The sequence below is a fragment of the Colletotrichum paranaense genome (assembly GCF_030867605.1).
Source record: "Colletotrichum paranaense strain IMI 384185 chromosome Unknown Scaffold_21.1, whole genome shotgun sequence".
NCBI lineage: Eukaryota > Fungi > Ascomycota > Sordariomycetes > Glomerellales > Glomerellaceae > Colletotrichum > Colletotrichum paranaense.
The window spans coordinates 488837-509126 of NW_026848979.1; the positions used below are offsets into that span (position 1 = coordinate 488837).

Here is a 20290-nt window from a genome sequence, read left to right on the forward strand (position 1 = left end):
CGGCACCTGGATTAGTGTCTTATACACACTGCCAGTGAGTCAAAATCGGAATCACTTCCACTTTCATGAGAATTTTATGTAATTTATTTGGGCAACATTTTTCTAACACAACGGTAGGTGCCACAACCCAGCTGCTTCCAAGTCAAGAATCTGCCCGGTACTGCATATTTTCGAGCAGTATTAGTCACGAACTTGTAACTCAGTGTCTCAAGCACACCTGGCACCATGTCGTTCAGGAAAAAGAACGTCGTCCTGGGGCCATCCACCAGAGGTCCTGTGAGAGAGCCTATGGCTCCGAAGCAGGAAGCTCTGCCACCGGCTGGGACTCGTTCGTCACCCCTTGACGGCCGTCCTACAACCTCCACCGGAACGGCATCACTAGACCAACTCCTGGCAGGACACGCAGGGCTACCGCTTGGCTACAGTATTCTTGTAGAGGAGTCTGGAACGACAGACTTCTCGGGTGTACTTCTCAGATACTATGCCGCCGAAGGTCTCGTGCAGGGCCAACAAGTACACGTGCTTGGCCCAACGGACGCGTGGAGAGGAGAGCTTCCAGGACTTGGCAAAGCCAGTGGCTCAAGTAAGAAGAAATCGGCGTCAGCATCAGACGAGAAGATGAAAATAGCGTGGAGATATGAGAGCCTTGGCAACAATGCCGGACCAAGTACGTTTCTCCCGAACCACATGGAACATGGAATGGCCACGGACACTGACCTAAGATGAACAATCTGCTAGGGACGAACAACAACGGCCTAGCAGGGGCTGCCGAAGTTTTCTGTCACTCTTTTGACCTCGGGAAACGTCTACAGCCTGGTGACATCAAGGGCGAACTGCATGCGACCCCATCGACTGCTGCCATGAGCTGGCTCCACCCATCGGGTTCAGGCAGCTCTTCCCCTCTAGACACATTTATCAGCAACGTCTCAGCAAAGCTGAAGGCATCACCGCCCGGTGCTATCCATCGTATCGTAGTGCCGAGCCTTCTGTCGCCCGCACTCTATGGTTCCTCACTCTGCCGTCCGGCGGATGCCCTGCAATTCCTGCACAAACTGAGAGCACTGCTGCGCCAGCACGAAGGGATTCTGACGGCTATGATCTCGCTGTCTACCTCGTTATTCCCGCGACCGACGGGATTTACACGATGGATGGAGCTTTTGTGCGATGGAGTGCTGGAAATGCTGCCCCTTCCGAGAAAAGTGCACATCGAGCCCAATACCAAGTCCGAAGACGTCGTGCAAGGTATGCTCAAGGTGCATAGCCTCCCTATTTACCACGAGAGGGGAGGAGGTATAGAGGGCCAGTCTTCGCGGGAAGACCTTTCCTTCAGAATGAGCAGCTCAAGTGGGCTCATTGTGAAGCCTTACGTTCTCCCGCCTTTGTTGGATGAAGGGGATGGGGGCCAAGGAGCCAAGGCAGAGGGGAAGAAGGTGGAGAAGCTAGACTTTTGAGTATTCGATGGAATGAATAACTGATTGAGTTGAGCCTATAATAATATGAGGCCGTTTCAACCTACCCATGATCCAGCGTGCCCAAGCCTATCAGTGAATGTCCTGATATACTACAAAGGTTCGCCCTACCCGTACCTCAAGGGCTTGATCCTCGAACTCGTAGTTTCTCTCTGGATCAAAGTGTCGAAACAGTGGGATTATATGGCAGAGGTATCTAGTCAACAATCAAATTGTTTGAATTGCGAAACGGTAACTTGCAAGTCGAAAGGCAGGTATAAATCCTAGCCTTCTCAACGTTGAAGAGTACAAACGCACAGCCACAGCGCCCCGCTATCTTACGGAGCACACAAAACACCTCCAGCACCACCGTAAGAGTCAGAGGGGTTCTGCCTCACCGCCCGTCTCCACCACTGCCAGCTCCATAAACCTCAATCCTACGAATTTTTCCAACCATGCTTTCTTCTTGCCTCCGACAACCACGCATCAGGGTAAGTCTTATGAATTTCCTACTATTTTTCAACGCCTCCCAAAGCTCAATGATTAAACAACCCAATCTCAATCAATCTGTCAATCCACTGACACTCTGTGACGAAACTATCATTTTAACGAGATATGATTATGTGGCTTTCAGCACTGTTACTAGCTTTTTGCATGCAAGCTCCTCAAGCAGTAGCTAACATTCTTCTCTCAGACACAAGGACAGCAAGGTCGACCCAAAAAGGTCCGAGGCAAGAACAATGGCAGCAGCATTGAAAGACCCTTCGGTCTCTCCCGTGCGCATCTCCAAGATCGCAGATCGCTACCTCGTCTTCGATGCTGAAGATGTGGCCACAATTAGGCGCAGCCACAACATCTGTTCCGTTCTGGTGGGAACGACCCCGCAGAACCCAACACAAAACGTGTTTCTCAGTCTGCCGCTGGAGTTGCTACCCGAGGAGGCCAGCGTGCTCATCGAGAACAAGGTAGGCCGCCTCGTCGAAGAGGCTTCGCATCACCTGTCGTCCCTACGCTCTCCGGACAAGGCCACCCGCCAGGCCTACATTGCCCTACTGAAAGAACGTCGAAGCAAGGCGCAGAAGCTGCTGGTAGAGGATCAGGCCAAGAAGGCAGCTACGGAACAGACGCGGAGGAACAAGGGCGCCAAGTCGGCCGCGGCCCAGCCAAAACCTGGTTCTGAGGTGGATGATTCTCTGTTTGGAGGTGCCGTTCCAGATAAGAGCTCCAAACCCCGTGATGGCGTGGATGCCAAGCCGTCCGTGGCAGTCACGCCGACAACCAGCGAAGGTCTCCTCGTGCCTTTAGGCGAAGTTGAGGAAACAGTGCCTCAACCTCTCGCCGGGCCGTTGCACCAACACTTGCAGTCTAGAGGATACTTCATGACTCCTGGTCTACGTTTTGGCGCCGATTACAGTGTATACCCGGGTGATCCATTGCGGTATCACGCCCATTTCCTGGCTACAAACTACGATTGGGATGAGAAGATACCGATGCTTGATATCGTCGGCAGTGGCCGTCTGGGAACTTCAGTGAAGAAGGGCTTTTTGTTTGGCGGAGAGGTCCCCGACGTCAACGGTGGTACGAAGCATGTGCGCGCATTTTGCGTTGAATGGGCAGGAATGTGAGCTGGAATTTGGGCCACACGCCTGAATGAACGTGACGCTCAGCGCTAAGCCCAGATAACTAACCTATGTAATACCAACAAGATACCCCTATTCCGTGTACCTCAATGAAATGACTATGCTACAAACCGCCCCCAAACGCCGAAAATTTCCCAATGTTCTGATATCCCATTTTAGCAAGTACAAACGTGCTTCTTCGTAGACGCCCTGCCATTATCAACTTAACCCTAGGGCACGTAGATCCTGCTGAAGCTGATGACCTCCCGACGACAGCACACACATTTGTCAAAGTTGTTCATAGCAAGTGACACTCGGCAGTCGTCGCAAAGACTCAAGCACCGGCAGGGCCAGACTATGATGGTCCGGGGAGAACTCTGGCAAACGACACACTGCGGACCATCCGGACCCAGACCAGCCGCCCCTTCTGCCCATGTCGATGTCCCGCGATCCACGGAAGTCGAGAACTGGGAGCGCCGGGACAGCAGCAGCTGCTCCAAGCGTTGAACCTCCTCGTCTGGTGTCATCTTGACCGGCCGCGTCGTGACGCGATTTGGCTGCCCGTTTGGCTGCAGTATCTGAGTTCGCTGTAGCTGCCGTGACCTGAGATACTGTGATCGTGTCACGATTCTGTCGCTACTCAAATGCGCGGCCAACGCATGCGCCTCTTCCCTCTCTTCGGGGTTGCTAGGGTGTAGCAGGCGTGCCAGATCTGACAGCTGTAGTGAATCCTCCAGGACCGGTGTGTGCTCGCGTGAAGCCCATGACCTAGACTGCGTGGGCGTTCTCTGCCCAGCGTCTTCCGACTCCCAATCGCTGTCGCCGTTCGTGCTGAAAGAAACGACGCTCGTCGTATCATCATCATTATTTGCTGCCAACGGTTGATACTCTCCGCTGTTGTCTGCCGAACCCCACCATCCACCCTTCAGCCACCAGCCGTACAGCTTCGAATCGAGGTCGGCCTCGTCCATGGGAGCCCAGTTCTGGTTTCCCCTCCATACTTGCTGTCGGAACTCGGATTCGACATCAACGCTGTCGGTCAGTGGAATGTTCATGGGTGACTCGACGGGGCCTGCAGGTGCTTGAGAACGGCCGGCACTATCCTTGGCATTCGAGTTCCTCAAGTCGGTGGCAGCCTTGGGTCGGCGAACGATCCAAAGGAGGAGTTTCGGGTGCCGTAAGCCAATCTTGGAAAGTATTTTCAGCATAGTGGTAGCCCACGTCCGGAAGATCAGTCTGTTGATGTTCATGATGAAGTCCAATGCCATCAACCATCGGCCACTCCGCTCCGCAGCGCCAACGCCGTCCCGTAATCTTCGCTCCCCAGACCGTGATTTGGGCACCTTTTGAGCCGCGCGTTCGCGGGCGTATCCGTTCTTTGACAACATGTGGTCGTCCTTGACCGGCACTAGACCAATCGTGCCAATAGCATCATAGTGAGAGTCAGGAGCGCCGGCTCCAATCCACTGGTTTCGTAATTCTTCAAGTTCGCGGTACCTCTCTTCCTCAAGCCACGTATGCGGTCTCATTGTGACGTCTCTGTCTTCGTTTAGGTAGACGGCTTCGCTTGCCATGGTAATAGCCCCAAAGCCGGTCCGAAGCAAAGCGGTGTAAAAGTCCATTTCCATAGTGATCCGAATGTCGGATAGAGAGAGGTTGGCTTGCATGTTGGCGTGAGCTTGCGCCAGACGCTCGCGAAGGCTCAGCCTCTGTCCCGATTGACCCTCTATTGGCGTGAGAGCCGCCAGACCGAGAGCGAGCAGGTAGATGAAGAAACAGACCAGAATGCCGCCTAGCACAAGAACATGAGGGATGAAGCCGATGATGCAGACTGTCGGAAATCTGAGCAGGCCTTGCTTCGCAGGATCATCCAAGGAGAACGTGAAAGCACTCCAAAGAATGCTTGCCATGAAGCATAGGCCCCAGAATCCGGTGCTGACGAGTCGGAATTTGGCTTGCAGGTTGAAGATGCCTAGCAAATGGCTGGTAATATGGCTCATGGTTGAAAAAAACGCAACAAGTAGAACCTCGGGTGAGGTGTTAACCCTTCTGAGAATCATGGAGCGACTGATGGCTATGCTGCTGGCGCTCGTCGAAGCAGCATCTGCCACTTGAGATTGGGTAAATAAGCCCCAGCCAAGTTGGTTGCTAATAGCAGCATCCGCCTCGGCAAAGGCAAGGGAGTGTTCGAAAAGTGTCATGCCCGTCTCGGCAGCTAAGGGTCGGCCCTGCACAGCACACGATACGGTCTCCAGGAATTGACTCAAACAAAACGTTCCGAATAGCGGCCACAACAGAGACAAAGATCCCCTCATGCCCTGCGTCGCGTCATTGGTATCTGTCGGAATCATACCTACAGCTATGCAGGACGCTTCGTCTGAAGCCCCCAACAACAGTGCCGAACTCATGGTATGGAGGAGACCGCCGGCTTGTGAGAACATGAGCTCGGAGCTCTTGCTTGTGTTTCCCCAGCGCATTTCGGCAAAGTCAGGAGATGTTTGGCACTGGATTGACCGCAGTAGGCCGCGCGCTTGTACCAAAAATAGAAGAACGGGAAGGCCACGCAAGGCCAGTCGAATTGGCAGAGTGAGTCGCAAGCGTCGCCGAGTAGCTGCGAAGATGTGCGTGCGGTTGAGGACGATTGCCATGGCAATACAGCAAAGCGCCCACTTGCTCGTCGCATAGCTGAAGACACTACCTAGCCCTCTTGCGCCCTCCATGGTGAACTTTGGAGAGGCCAAGACAGCATCTGGATCAACCGGAATAGCAGGCCCAGTTCCGGGAAGATGGCCTATGGGAGGAGGTATATTCATATCGAAGGCAGCGGTCGTGGCCGCGTCGGTAGTACGTAGGATGCCGGGTCCCGTTGCTTCTGGAATGACTCTCTCGAGGGAGTCGGGAATGGGAAGATAGGCCGTGAGCTTTCGCACCATCCTCGGGCCAGCCCATACCAGGTCTTCGAAGGAAGGAGCCAGCTTGGTGATGTTTACGGCGTATTGAACCTGGTGGGCCGTCCACAGCGAGAGGTTCTGCCACACCCCTGTATTTTCCAGAGTAGGAGGTGGATGCAGATTGTCCATGGTCACCAGGAAAGGGTTGGTATTCAGGCCAGATTATACAAAGGCAGCGGCAGCAGCCTTATCGCTCGGGGCGGCTGGGAGTGTCGCGGTTCGGATCATAGGCAGTGACGTCGAATGCGGGAGAACATTATGCGGACAGCAGGCACGAGGAGGTGTTCGGCTGACCGGGTCTCCAATAAGGTAGCTGAGGACGGCCAATGTCAGGAACGGTCGTCGACTAGGCAGGTGGTCGTCGATGGTATCTCGCGGACGATCGGGGCCCAAGGTCGGTCAAAGATGGCTCGTCGAGAGGGCAAGGACGGTGGGGGTGTAGAGATGGATAAGGACGGAAGCTCGGATGGGATGGAGGGATGTTGTCGCATGCCCGCGAAGCTCACTGATCGCTCCAGGTCTCTCCACTCCTTAGCGCCGTTCTCTGACGGACAATAGCGAGCCCAGAGCACCGAGGAGCTGGAAGCCGGGGCCCGAGTGCTTACGAGAGACGGGCTAAGGACTTCCTCAGAGCGACGACTGCGCCGCCGAGGTTGGGGTAAAGTGGGTACCTGACAAGCATCCATGCTCAACCTTGAAGGTATCATCAACAACCTGGAAGGTCTATACGGAGTAAACTTCTAGGGAGTACCGCTATGATGTCCTTTCCTTGCTAGGCAGATAGATGTCTCAATACAAAGCAAGGCGGTCACTTTGAAGTGAGCTGGAACAAGAACAGGCAACGGCCATAAGCAAACCTTTTCGGGATAATCTGTACTGCATTTACAGCTCACTTGCTCATTTCTCAGCAGGCATATCGCGATGAGGGAAGTTCTATTGCCTCCCAGTCTACCATCGAATGAACAGACTTCACCAGTTTTTGCTAAACATGTCTGCCACCCCTCATCTATCGAATCAAGCTCTCAATGTTTCTTCATACATGGAGCTGGTATCTTTTGTCGATTTGGCAACAACGCCTGTTCTCGACGTAGTCCGCATTGTGAGCACCGGTCACGAGTATGGCTATGTGTAGAGGGCTCGGCGACCGTCATTAATCTGACAATTCTGCATGGGCTCCCCGAGGTGATCTTGCTTTCACCTGCCAGTCTGCCAAGATCTTCATCCTCCTTCGTGATCACTCGAGTGCGAATCACCCGATAAAATATGCCGAGCTGATGCATGACAACGCATGCTTCAGTTTTCGACGCTCAGAGTCACCATGAAGCCATGCTCAGTTGTGGCTCCTTTTCGAAGGCGCGACAAATCAACGCCGTGTTCTCGAACCCGGGCTGCATACCTCCACTAGGTAATTTGCCATGGTCTAATCGATTAACTGCTGGGTGGTTGGTTGCTTTCGAGTCTCTCGAGAACGGCGCGGTAGTTGCCCTTGGAAGCTTGAATAGCGCGACCCATGAGTTTCGTATGGAGCAAGGGGTCCAACGGCGAGAGCTGACCCTTCACCCAAAGGTTGGTGATCTCCGCGCGACAAGGGAGGTAAGCCACACAGCAAGCGGCAAGTATTTTGTCGTGCTCCAGAGAAACGGGATCCAAGACAATAGACAGTGCGTCTGCGTCTGTAGTGTCTTGTTCGTTTGAAGAGACAAGAGCTGCAACACCGCCGGTGACCATGTCGACGCAATCGATACCAGCGTCAGCGAGAGCCGCCGCGGCAACGGTGATGCAACCACTGAGAACGTTCATCATATCCCACTCTTCGTTGCCTTGGGAGTGAGACGCCTCTCGCTCTTGGTCGCCTTCAATAATGGTAACAATCACGTCGACGCCACTTTTTGGCCATCTATCCGCAATAATGACTCCGCGTAGGGCCGTATCGAGATGAACGCTGAGATCTCTCTCACTCGAGTCACGAAGGTAGCCTCGACGTCGACGTGTGGCGAAAGGAGCGTATTTGACATGAGTTGAGAGCACCAGGTAGGGCGAGAAGGGTGCGGATCGAGGAAGCGAACGAGGCCCATGGACAGTGCAGATGAGCTTCATGCCATTGGTCTTTGACTGAGAAGCGGCCTGAGATTTGATCTGGCCGAGTGGTGGCTCAATCTCCATGTATGCTGAGCCTGAAGCTGTGGGAGTGACGCCAGTCTTGAGAACTTCTCACTATTAGCATGATCAAATTCCAAGGGGAAAGCAAAGGTCAACTAACACAATCCTCGAATTCCGTTTGCCAGCCTTTCCCTGGGGGTCGCAATCGGATCCGTAGTCTCATAAACGGGCGGTAATGTTGTACCAGGCGGTCCATTAATTCTCCGTCGATCAGCCATCTTGATGGAGACTCTGTTTTTTTTTATTCCCAATAGCGAGGAAGGTGGTTTGTTCGGTTTGTTGGTTGGCAGTATTAGTCTGGTAGAGTGTGACTTCCCGCAATATGTGTAGGTTTGATGAATACCTGACGTCGTTTGCCTGGGTTGAGAGCCTTTCTTAGCTGCTCGAGAGGAGGCCTGAGGTGAATTTTCCAGGTCGTTACCGACCACTGTGGTACGGCTACCATACCCGCTTAGATGCATCTGCGCGCCGGCGCGGGGTCCACAAAGGTAAGTGGAGACATCCCATTATGCCATATAAGGCTCGATACTTCAAGTCGAAATTTTTCACCACACTCCTTTCCTCCATCAACTTCAACAACCATCCTTCGCAAGCGCGAAAAGATCAGTGCTTCGGCAGTCAAAATGGGCTGCTTTCGCATGGTCAGCTTCGAGAGCATTTTACTCGGTAAGTTTTTTGCAGCCTCATTCGCGCCCATTGTCCACTTTCATGATGTATATCTTACACACCGTTCCCGCGATCTCCTGAGCGCAAGAACAAACATGCATCACCATCTGATCCCACGCCACTATGGACCTTCAGCACATTCTCTAGAGACCAGAAAAGAGAACATCACTAACTATGGTTCAAGGTTAATAAACCAGGTGAATATCTCATCGTCAGAACTTCCTGTCTACACTTTCTTTGGGTATGTCAACTTTGATTTTTTTTTTTCCATCCTTCTTTTTGCAGCACCTGCACATCGTCGACTATGATGAACAACCATATCATTCAGTTCTGCTACTGAACTCTGTGATGATAACCCATATACCAAAAACTTTGTCTGATACGACGTCTATCTTCCTCATTTGCTACTGTTTGATCATTCGAGTCAAATAGCTAACAGGAACAGTCCCACAGCAGGCAATCAATCTTGTTTGTTCAGCGTAAGAGCTGTCGTCACCAACATGGTGGGCAAGCGCGCAAGCACAGGTAAGAATTTTCTTGTTCGCAATGTTTTCCCTAGCGTGCTTCTCAGGCTTCCTACCCGGGGCGCACGCAACATCATGATGACCACAGCTTATCCATTCAACTATGTCATGCCAACCGAGTCATCCTCCCGCACTGGAGTTCCTCTCCGGAGGGACGAGGAAGGTGGTGGAGTTGGCTCCCTCGGGAGTCGTCATTTGACTTCAGTGCTGAGCTTCTCGGTTCCTCGTTCTGAGGTTCAGGGTTTGCGAGGCCGGCTAGGCTGAATGAGTACACCCGGCTCGTCTGACCTGATGCCATCATCATACTTTCTCAAGTAGTCTTTACGTGTGGTTCACTTTGCTAATGATGGCCACATTTAGGATTCCTTCTCGTCTTGCCTTGCCTCGGTGATGTGAATTCTGTGTGTATATTCATCTCTCGTGACGTCCTTCAGAGTGCTTTTATTTCGTTGTGTTCATGATACCTACAGTGAAGCGTAGCCTCGCATGCGCAATTTATCCACCTGCCGCTACAGTCGAGATAATGTGGTAAGGCGTTGGAGATGAGTAATATGTCAGAGGGGCATGGAGTGTTGGTCTCTAGTCGCGCTCTCCTCCCTGATGTCCCCCACAACCGCAAGCGCAGTGTGATGGAGTATGTGGGCGAGTGGGTAAAATGTCTATGTGTGATGGCCTCGGGAATGCCGAATACCTCACGTCTGACAGTGAAATGCGACATCTTTGTATTGTGTGTACTCTCTCCAGACTTCATCATCGAGGGGACCTACCTGTTCAATTTGGGTGTTGCGGTAAGGCGCCTGAACTTACCTTACTACCTGCGTTTAAAGGGGTTTACGACGTATCTCTTCCTAGTCGTGGTCTTGCCCATACTCCCTAGTGTCTTCCACATGCCCATAAGCCAAGTTTCCCATTTCTCTGATCGGCTGCTTCCTGTCAGCTCTACCGAGTCTGACTCTACGCTCACGTTTTCAGACAGATGTTGGAGTTTTTGAGGATGACTGACGCTTGCCGGTGTCATGAAAGCATTTGAAGAGGGGGGGGGGGGTGCCTAAGAGAAGACTTAGAAGAGCACTGAATACCGCCTTATCGTTGGGAGCGATCGTGGATGGAAGGGAGGTTAAGCTTTAACGGAGGCAGATTTGCAGACCTCCCGGGCGATTGCACGGCCAGATAGTCGCGAATTCAGAAGCTCGAATGGCAAGGTACCTTGGTCCCGCGTAGCTTGAGGCAATGGAATCCAGACTAGTGGGAGCTCAGGGAGGCTTCTTGCGCCAAGTTTCGTCCAATTACATGGCAGACTGTGCACTGCGTACCCATCCTCCCGCCCTGCCACCCTGCCTTTGGCAGATGGACACGTTCAAAGTACGCTGTCCTTACTGTGCATGCTTCCCAAACGGCGCGAAGCAGGGGTGCCGGTACCTGGCTAGGTGCCCTGTCACGGCTGGGCCGCCAAGTACCTATTCAATTCCTGGGATGACAGAGAGGCAATCTGAAAATAAAATAATACGTAGCCAAAGTTGGCGTCCCGGTCCAGTCCCAGTCCCAGACCCCGTATTCGCAGGTATCCCGTCGACGCTCCCTTAACCTACCTGACCCAACCCATATTATCCTCCTCAAGACGCATTGTCATCCGCCATCGCGATCGCGGCCTTCATACCTTTCGACAACTTGACACGTTCGCTGCCCGAGCCGCACTTTCCAGCTAGCCAAACGATCACAGCACTCGCTCCCCCTGGTTTTAGATGCTCTCCTCTGCTTAATCTTCACGACTCCCAAGGGCTGGGCGAGGTGCTTCATTGCTGTACAACTCTCCACCCTCACCTCGGGACCGGGAATTCGACTTCCACCCAGTGCCCTGGATGTTGCCTTCTTATTCTTCCTCAGCCTCCAAGGTGGTGCCGCGGCATCATGCGAGTGGTTACTCCAATGGATATCCAAGGGGGAACACGTTCGAGATCTCCCCCCATAGGTCAGGAAGACACCTTTGTTCTCTCCTCGCTAATTGCTTCTATCCTTTGCGCCGCGCCTCGCTGACCTGTCATTCTCTTCTCAACAGATACCAACCACGAGCCTCAACACCCGCGAATCGTCGTCGTCAGCGTCTAGTAACTCGCCTCATCATTGTCGCCGTTGTCGCCATCTTCTTTCTCGTCTTCGTCTGGCCGGGAGCCTCCCTGACTTCCATCTTCTCCCTCGGTCTGCTGTCTGCCAGCAGCGACTTGCAATTGGAAACAGTACGATACTACGATCTCAGCAATGTGCAGGGGACTGCTAGAGGATGGGAGCGGGAGGAGCGCATTCTTCTCTGTGTCCCTCTGAGAGACGCCGAGTCACATCTGTCCATGTTCGCCTCCCATCTGCGCAACTTCACCTACCCCCACCACCTCATCGACCTTGCCTTCCTGGTCTCCGACTCAAAGGACCGCACCCTACAGGTTCTCAACGATATGCTGGAGGAGATTCAGGCCGATGAGGACCCCAAACAGCCTTACGGCGAGATCTCCATCATCGAAAAGGATTTTGGACAAAAGGTCAACCAGGATGTGGAGAGTCGTCACGGATTCGCGGCACAGGCGAGCCGAAGGAAGTTGATGGCCCAGGCCCGTAACTGGCTACTCAGTGCCGCCCTGCGGCCATACCATTCCTGGGTGTACTGGCGCGACGTTGACGTCGAAACCGCCCCATTCACCATCCTCGAAGATCTCATGCGTCACAACAAGGACGTGATTGTGCCAAGTAAGTCAGAGAAACCCTAAGGGGCGAGGGAGAGTATCTCACTAACGGTTCGCAGATGTTTGGCGACCTTTGCCCGATTGGCTTGGTGGAGAGCAGCCGTATGATCTCAACTCATGGCAGGAATCAGAAACGGCGCTAGCTCTCGCGGACACTCTGGACGAAGATGCTGTGATTGTTGAAGGTTACGCCGAGTATGCGACTTGGCGGCCGCATTTGGCATACCTGCGAGACCCATATGGCGACCCTGATATGGAGATGGAAATTGATGGAGTGGGCGGCGTCAGTATTCTTGCCAAGGCCAAGGTCTTCCGGTCTGGAGTACACTTCCCAGCTTTTAGTTTCGAGAAGCACGCTGAGACGGAAGGATTCGGAAAGGTAAGATGATTGTGCTACTGGATGTAGAAGATAACTAACCATTCCGGTGTAGATGGCGAAGCGCATGGAATACTCTGTTGTCGGTCTGCCGCACTACACGATCTGGCATCTTTACGAGCCTAGTGTTGACGACATCAAGCACATGGAGGTACGTCTCTTGCTCAATGGCAACGTCATGAAGTCTATTCTAACGCAATACAGGAAATGGAACAAGAGAGGCTTGCTAGCCAAAAAGAGGAAGAAGAAAAGGCCGAAAAGGCTAAGAAGGTCAAAGAGCAGTTCGGCGATGCCAGCAGCCAGTGGGAGAAGGACAAGACTGATATGCAAAACCTCGTCGTCGGAGAGAAGAAGAAAGAGACGAAGGGCACAAAGGAAGACACCAAGGAGGTCGCCAAGGAGGGCAAGGAGGCCAAGTCGCCCAAGGATGCCGACAGCAACCAAGCGGATACAAACAAGAAGGCCGCAGCAGCAGACAAGAAGGATACAGAAGGCAAGTCAGACAAGCTGGCAAAAAAGGAAAAGGACGGAAACGGCGCAGCATTCGCCAAGAAGGCTGAGAGCTGAGGAGGATGAATCTAGTAGGATGACTCCCTACCGTCGAACATTGCTGGGATCTGTCGCTGTTCTTGATGAACAAGTATCGGTACGCAGGTTGCCGCCAGCGGACAGCTTGTGTAATCGATACGGGGATAAAAAGCAGAGTCGAGCCGTGTTATCAACTTTTGTTGTACACTAAGATATCTGCCACCGGATGGTCTGGAACAAAGGGATGTTGTAGGAAGGCGTTGATTTATCTTGGGGCCCAAGGACACGGGCACCACGTCGGGCATAGAACTAGCCCGCGAAATTATGAGTTACAGATGCACAGTTGAAGTTTCAATATACGTGATTAGATGCAGAAAATGAGCCCGAAACAACTTTGTCAGTTCAGGACTCTTGTTGATTGTGAATAATCGCGATTGTCTGGCTTTTTTCAAAATAGGCCTCGTCTCTTATCTACTGAGACCCCAATTGGGATCAAGACTGTGACGGATATGATAGAGCAGGTCTAAACAGTGTCTATTTGTGTAGAAAGTGTCTTGCCAGAAGATTATGGCCAAGGCTAGAGGATAAAGTAAGGTGGCTTATAAAAGTTCGGATAAGTAGGCCTCTACCTCTATTGAAGGCTAGAACCTTGGGAGGATACGTACCCCCACAGCTTAGCTTTCGGGTACTGAGGTACCTTGCAGCGGAACCCCAACCTGGGGCATTGCACCTTATCGGGCTGCTTTACCGTGGGTACTTGCTACTTAGTGATCACTAACACCGGGCGCCATGTAGAGTGGCCTTGCTCCGTAGGTACACGGTAAGACTTGGAGCTCCATCTGCAACCTGGTCAATTCCACGCCCAGGAATCCTTTTTGGCGACAGCTGTCTCCGTCTTGGACAAGACACCTAAATCTCAACGTTCTCGATCCGCACCCTACGAACCCGAGCTAACCTCCAACGGCTCGACGGATATCTGTCCTTGGACCCCTCCTCGGCGATTGCACAAGGCATCCGCCACACATTGCCAAAGTAATTTGCTGTCACCCACGGATATTCAGCCTGTGCTTCGTCGTTTCTCTCTAGCCTGAACGCCGCCACCCGACACCATCATACCGAGAGCCCTCCAAGACCGATCCTCGCGCGCGCGCCCTCGAACCACCGCGTTTACCATCATACCATGAGCCGAGATGCAGATGACTTGCTGCAAACCGAGACGGCCTCTGCCGTTGGCACGCGCTCTAGCGCGGACATTCGTCGAGCCATGATCGCGCCGAGGATGCAGTATCGAAGCCGACCTGTCTCTGTCGCTGTAGACCCCGTGTCTTTGGTCATGTCCGAGTGCATATCGATCACTTCTGCGATTCAAAAACATGCGCGATCACCTCATTCTTCCGTTTCGGCCATCTTGGGTGGGAGCCCAAACCCGATTCACCTGGGGCCCCCGAGTCCTTCACCGAGGGGTGCATCCAAGACACCAGGCACTGGACTCGGGATCGATGGCGCTCAGGACGTGGCCTCCGCCAACAGATGGGGCCTACGTGGAAAGAAGGGTCGCAGCATACAGGACAACCCATTGATGGCCGGGTTTGGGAAGCTCCGTCATGAATTGGCCAGCGTTAGAGGTAGGACTCAAACTCGCTCTTTGCGGCACTGGCCTCTGCTATGCTGAGCTAGCCTTGCTAACAACGTTGCGCCCCAGACATACACTCATTCGACGCTCTGGTTCTCTTGAATCCGTTCCTTCAGATAATCCAAACGAAAGGTACGGCCGCGCCCATAACCATCCTCACTCTGGGAGCCCTGCGCAAGTTCTTGGCATACGGGTTTATAAGCCCTGCGTCACCACGATTCGCCCTTGCCATGCAGTCCCTATCAGCAGCCGTCACTCGGTGTCAATTCGACGGAAGCGACTCAGGACAGGTGGAGGTTGTTCTCCTGATGATTCTTCACCTAATGGAGGACATGATGTCGGGGCCAGGAGGCGACATTTTAAGTGACGAAAGTGTTTGCGATATGATGGGCAGGGGGCTAGCAATTTGCTCGCAACCTCGATTTTCGCCCGTCCTCCGACGAACAGCCGAGGCGTCCATGGTTCGCATGTGCCAGATTATCTTTGAGGACGTCAAACACCTCGAGGTTGAGGCCGGAGATGAGTCCGACGCTCTCGACAAGCAAACAAGCGCAGACATGGACAGCGTCAAAATGGATCCAGCCGCGAATACTGCGCCAGGCTTGCAGGTGACGAGCCCTGAACCGGATGCGCGCCTGTCCACCTCAAGCTCGACTCCCTTGGACCCGAATCCACGATCTCGGGGAGGCTCAGAGTCGGGTGATAGCAAGACCGACGCTGGCGCTGGCGGCGATGTGGAGGCCGATGGTGATGCAGATGGCGCGGAGAGTTCCGACTCTTTGGATCTCCGGCCCTACTCGCTGCCTTCTGTGCGGGAACTCTTCCGGGTTCTGGTCAACTTCTTGGACCCCAACGACCGGCAGCATACCGACACTATGAGAGTCATGGCATTGCGCATTATTCACGTTGCCCTCGAGGTTTCTGGTCCCTCTATTGCGCGGCACCCTGCTTTGGCTGGGATAGCCGAGGACAGGCTCTGCTGCTATCTCTTCCAGCTTGTTAGGTCGGACAACATGGCCATCCTGCAAGAGTCGTTGATCGTGGCCGGCACGTTACTAGCCACCTGCCGCGGTGTTTTAAAATTGCAGCAGGAACTCTTTCTTTCGTATCTCGTTGCGTGCCTTCACCCGTCGGTAGAAATACCGCGAGAACCAGGCATTGACCCGTCACTGTATGCCGGGATACCGCAATCCCCCAAGCTCGTCAAGCCACCCCCATCGCAGACCAGCAGCGGCCGCTCGACGCCAGTCCCGGTGAAGGATCGGCAAAAACTCGGTCTTGAGGGTGGTGCCAGGAAGCCAGACGCACGACAAGCCATGGTTGAGAACATTGGTGTACTGTCAAGGATGCCAACGTTCATGGCTGAACTCTTTGTCAATTACGATTGCGACGCTGATCGAGCGGACCTATGCGAAGACATGATTGGCCTTCTCTCGAGAAATGCTTTGCCGGACTCTGCAACTTGGAGCACGACGAGCGTGCCACCGCTTTGCTTGGATGCACTGCTCAGATACATCCAGTTCATCGCCGAAAGGTTGGACGAGGCCCCGGTTTTCGATGGCTATCCCGACGCTACGGAGCTACGGGAACTGAGACGGAAGAAGAAGATCATCATCAAGGGTACCAGCAAGTTCAACGAGAACCCCAAGGGCGGCCTTGCCTATCTCGAGGCCCAGGGAATCATCTCCGACCTCAAGGATCCAGTCGCGGTCGCCAAGTTCCTCAAGGGAACATCGCGCGTGTCCAAAAAGGTCCTCGGCGAGTATCTCTCCAAGAAGGGAAACGAGGCCGTACTAGAGGCGTTCATGGGCCACTTCGACTTTTCAGAGAAGCGAGTGGACGAGGCGCTCAGAGGACTATTGGAGACATTCAGATTGCCTGGCGAGTCGGCATTGATTGAGAGAATCGTTGTCTGTTTCGCAGATAAGTACTGCTTGAAGGCGAAACCAACCGAGGTCGCCAACGCGGATGCTGTCTATGTCCTGACCTACGCCATCATCATGCTCAACACGGATCAGCACAACCCCAACCTCAAGAGTCAAAAGCGTATGACCGTGGACGATTTTGCACGAAACTTGCGAGGCGTCAATGACGGCCAGAATTTTGCGCCAGAGTATCTTCAGGATATTTTTGACAACATTAGAACCAACGAGATCATCCTGCCTGATGAGCATGACAACAAGCATGCGTTTGACTATGCTTGGCGCGAGTTGCTCGTCAAGTCGGAATCGGTGCGTCCGCTGGTTCTGTGCGAGACGAACATCTACGATGCCGACATGTTCGCCTCAACGTGGCGGCCTATCGTGTCCACCCTTTCTTACGTATTCATGTCGGCTACGGACGATGCAGTCTTTGCGAGGATCGTCACTGGCTTTGACGAATGCGCCCGTATTGCGGCCAAGTATAAAAACACGGAGGCTCTCGATCAGATCATCTACGCACTAAGCCACATGACAACCTTGGCTACTGACATACCCTTCAACACCAACTTGAATACCGAGGTCCAAGCTGGCGAAAGCAGTGTCATGGTCAGCGAGCTGGCAGTGAAACTTGGAAGAGACTTCAGGGCGCAACTGGCGACTCTGGTACTTTTCCGGGTTGTCACTGGCAGTGAGGAGTTAATTCAGGATGGTTGGAAACATGTAGGTCAACATCCTCCTGGATCATCATGGCGGAAAAACTAACGAAACCTAGATCACCCGCATATGGCTCAACCTCTTTGTCAACTCCCTGGTCCCTCCCTTCTTTGCGGATTCACCAGTTCTGGACATTGGTCCGATCCCGCTGCACACACCTTCTCAGGTAATCGATCGTGCTGCAAAGACTGTCGATACGGGCTTCTTTTCTGCCTTTACTAGCTACATTTCCAGCTACGCAGCAGACGATCCCCCAGAACCCTCGGACGAGGAACTGGAAAGTACCCTCTGCACCGTCGACTGTGTCAATTCATGTCATATGGGCAACGTCTTTGCCAACATCTCGTAAGTCAGCCTGCTCCTGGCCAGTCCAGCTACTAATCAGAGTCGCGTAGAAAACTCTCCCCTCAAGACCTAGAGCCGTTGATTGACTCCCTCCTCAACGCACTACCTGAAGATAACAACCCAACGGTGATCGTTGTCAAGTCGGACAATGTACCCGCAGCAACAATGAACGGCCAAAAGCCCGTGCAACCAGGAGCTGTGTACGACCCTGCCATGGCCTACATCCTTGAGTTCAGCACAGTCCTGGCTCTTCGCGATCAGGACACTGTCCAACTTGTAGCAAAGAGGGTCATCGAAGCACTGCAGGTCGTGCTGCGAGATGCTGGACGGTACCACTACATTGTTGTCTCGAGGGCGACCTTTTATCTTCTCAAGCTACTCCGAGTCAGCTATGTATGCATGCTCTTACCCGCTGAAAGCGTTTTTTTTTTCTTACTAACTGGTTTACAGGCTCATGATTACATCAACGTCCCGGTACTGTTGCACACAATCTCGAGCTTCCCCAAGGACGCACTGGCGAGAACTTCGACCATGGTGCTCCAGGGCTTAAGACTGTGCATTGACGAACCCAGCCCACTACGCAACGAGATCATGACTTCCCCGGACTTCTGGGCAATCATGCGAGCACTTACCGGACGTCCAGATTCTGCACCTCTCGTGTTTGACATTCTCGAGTTAGGTTGCGGAGGTACACCACCTGCTATCATTGCCGACAACTACGAGGCGGCCATCTCTCTCTTCGGCGACTTCGCGTCCGGGGCAGGTCGGATTGTCCTTGCAGAGCGCAAGCTAGATGCCCAGCAGCGTAAGGCCCGAGAGGGGACACACGACAAGGCGACGTGAGTGATTCCCGATACCTCTACCATATTGCAAGTTACTAACGGCCAGCAGTGTCAATGAGGCAATCTCACGAGGTACCAAGGCGGTCAACAGCATTCACAATATGACAGCGCGTATACCTTTCTTGATGAAGCAGTCCCATCTTGAGAGCAACGAAGGTAATGCTCTTCACCACTGGGAAATGAGTAACAACGACTAACGCAATGTTACAGCATGGTCCGCTTACTGGCTGCCTATCTTCCAAGCACTAACAACGCAATGCACAAACCCATGCCGCGATGTTCGCCTCCAGGCGTTCACGTCGCTGCAGCGATCTCTACTCTCGCCTGAGCTCACTGACAGTGACCACAAGGAGTGGACCGCCATATTTGGCGAGGTCCTGTTCCCTCTCATTCACAAACTCCTTAAGCCTGAAGTCTTTTCATCGGACCGTGACGGCATGAGCGAGATGCGTGTTCAAGCTGCGTCCCTGCTGTGCAAAGTGTTCCTTCAATATCTCGTGCTCCTCTCAGAGTGGGACGGAATGCTGGATCTGTGGGTCAAGATTATTGACATCATGGATCGGTTAATGAATAGCGGTCAAGGCGATAGCCTGGTACGTTTATGTGGAGAGTCCTGGACCTTAGAGATGAGATTGCTAACAGTACGTAGGAGGAGGCAGTTCGGGAGAACCTCAAAAACGTGGTGCTTTTCATGGCAAGCAGCGGCTTCTTGGTGTCTCCCAGACAAGACGCTTCGAAAGAAAAGCTATGGAACGAGACTTGGAAACGGATCGACCGTTTCCTCCCAGAGCTGAAGAGTGACCTGGCCCTGGAAGAACCAAGTAGTGGAGGAGAGCCGGCGCCAGCGGCTGGTACGACTACCTAGAGGCACAACATCGTGAGGTGCCTGGGTGTGAATGCCGATAGTTGAGATGACGTTTTACGTGTACATATATGGCAATCGGGCAGCATGAGTTAGGTATTCATGATGGTCAAGATACTGGGCCATGTCGGCATTTGATGCATGTAGTAGGATTTCAAGGATGTCGCCTTGATGTCTACCTACAGGGTGTTATCGAAAAGGGCTTTACGTGAAAGTACGGGGAAGTCAAACAGCACTTGGAACTGCATTATACGTATGTAGCCGTGCCCAAGTGCAGTGCGTCACCAAGATCCAGCAAAGAATAGAGAGCCATTCTTTATCCCTTTCAAAAGCGTTCACATCGTGAACACAACAATTCAAAACTCGGGGGCACTAAAAGACCGCGAGCACAAAGGTCTCGACACCCAAGAACACTTTTCGACCGCCCGATAAAGGTCAAGAGTAACCCCTCCTTTGAGAACGAACAAAACTAAAGAGAAGGTGCTTATCAAGAAAACAAAACATACAACACCAGGTATTCGCTGGTCGTCACCGACCCAACTACTAATCCAGCCCTCATTGGCTTATCTATGGGAGAGCGGACGGGATCCCGAGTTTTCCAATGGGTATGGTCGTATGTAACAGCAGCGAAGCAAAATGTGTCTATATTCCCGATAGAGCAAGGTTACAATCCAGCAAAAGAAGGCCGTGAGGGGTCCAACAGCGCCAGAGTAATAATCTTTAGTCTAGAACGACACCATGCATCTTCTCAGGTGCTGATCAATGGTCTGCTTACTAGGTAATGTCGTTTTCGTGAAGCACTAGTAGAGATTGCTCAATGATTGTGCAACAAGAATGAAGCGAAGCTATGATAGCTTGATGTTGAAGTTGAAAAGCGGGAGGTTGCGCGCGTCACCACGCAGGCCGTAAGGGTAGATCGGCCGTGCCCAAGGTAGGTACGCGCCTTAGGCAACTAGAACTTACCGCAA

The 20290-nt window shown here is 52.9% G+C and overlaps 8 protein-coding genes across 8 annotated transcripts; 6 read left to right on the forward strand and 2 right to left on the reverse strand.

Moving 5' to 3' along the window:
- Positions 1-225: 225 nt before the first annotated feature.
- Positions 226-1451, forward strand: CPAR01_15880 (paxneb protein; the record flags this gene model as incomplete). Its single annotated transcript, XM_060500126.1, has 2 exons — positions 226-667; positions 739-1451. 2 exons carry the CDS (start codon positions 226-228, stop codon positions 1449-1451), a joined length of 1155 nt encoding a protein of 384 aa, XP_060341315.1.
- Positions 1452-2188: 737 nt separating this feature from the next.
- Positions 2189-3073, forward strand: CPAR01_15881 (tRNA intron endonuclease; the record flags this gene model as incomplete). The annotated part of the gene is made up of 1 exon (XM_060500127.1): positions 2189-3073. One exon carries the CDS (start codon positions 2189-2191, stop codon positions 3071-3073), a length of 885 nt encoding a protein of 294 aa, XP_060341316.1.
- Positions 3074-3297: 224 nt separating this feature from the next.
- Positions 3298-6147, reverse strand: CPAR01_15882 (uncharacterized protein; the record flags this gene model as incomplete). Its single annotated transcript, XM_060500128.1, has 1 exon — positions 3298-6147. One exon carries the CDS (start codon positions 6145-6147, stop codon positions 3298-3300), a length of 2850 nt encoding a protein of 949 aa, XP_060341317.1.
- Positions 6148-6939: 792 nt separating this feature from the next.
- On the forward strand, positions 6940-7278 carry CPAR01_15883 (uncharacterized protein; the record flags this gene model as incomplete). The annotated part of the gene is made up of 1 exon (XM_060500129.1): positions 6940-7278. The coding sequence occupies one exon, from the start codon at positions 6940-6942 to the stop codon at positions 7276-7278; it is 339 nt and encodes a 112-aa protein (XP_060341318.1).
- A 168-nt stretch (positions 7279-7446) lies between these two features.
- On the reverse strand, positions 7447-8396 carry CPAR01_15884 (3' exoribonuclease; the record flags this gene model as incomplete). Its single annotated transcript, XM_060500130.1, has 2 exons — positions 7447-8225; positions 8279-8396. 2 exons carry the CDS (start codon positions 8394-8396, stop codon positions 7447-7449), a joined length of 897 nt encoding a protein of 298 aa, XP_060341319.1.
- A 237-nt stretch (positions 8397-8633) lies between these two features.
- Positions 8634-9632, forward strand: CPAR01_15885 (uncharacterized protein; the record flags this gene model as incomplete). The annotated part of the gene is made up of 4 exons (XM_060500131.1): positions 8634-8666; positions 8714-8844; positions 9029-9085; positions 9290-9632. The coding sequence occupies 4 exons, from the start codon at positions 8634-8636 to the stop codon at positions 9630-9632; spliced, it is 564 nt and encodes a 187-aa protein (XP_060341320.1).
- Positions 9633-11227: 1595 nt separating this feature from the next.
- On the forward strand, positions 11228-13043 carry CPAR01_15886 (mannan polymerase II complex ANP1 subunit; the record flags this gene model as incomplete). Its single annotated transcript, XM_060500132.1, has 4 exons — positions 11228-12104; positions 12160-12479; positions 12532-12627; positions 12681-13043. The coding sequence occupies 4 exons, from the start codon at positions 11228-11230 to the stop codon at positions 13041-13043; spliced, it is 1656 nt and encodes a 551-aa protein (XP_060341321.1).
- Positions 13044-14184: 1141 nt separating this feature from the next.
- Positions 14185-19325, forward strand: CPAR01_15887 (Sec7 domain-containing protein; the record flags this gene model as incomplete). The annotated part of the gene is made up of 8 exons (XM_060500133.1): positions 14185-14629; positions 14707-17279; positions 17332-17618; positions 17669-18011; positions 18069-18457; positions 18510-18616; positions 18671-19053; positions 19110-19325. The coding sequence occupies 8 exons, from the start codon at positions 14185-14187 to the stop codon at positions 19323-19325; spliced, it is 4743 nt and encodes a 1580-aa protein (XP_060341322.1).
- Between the last annotated feature and the right edge of the window lie 965 nt (positions 19326-20290).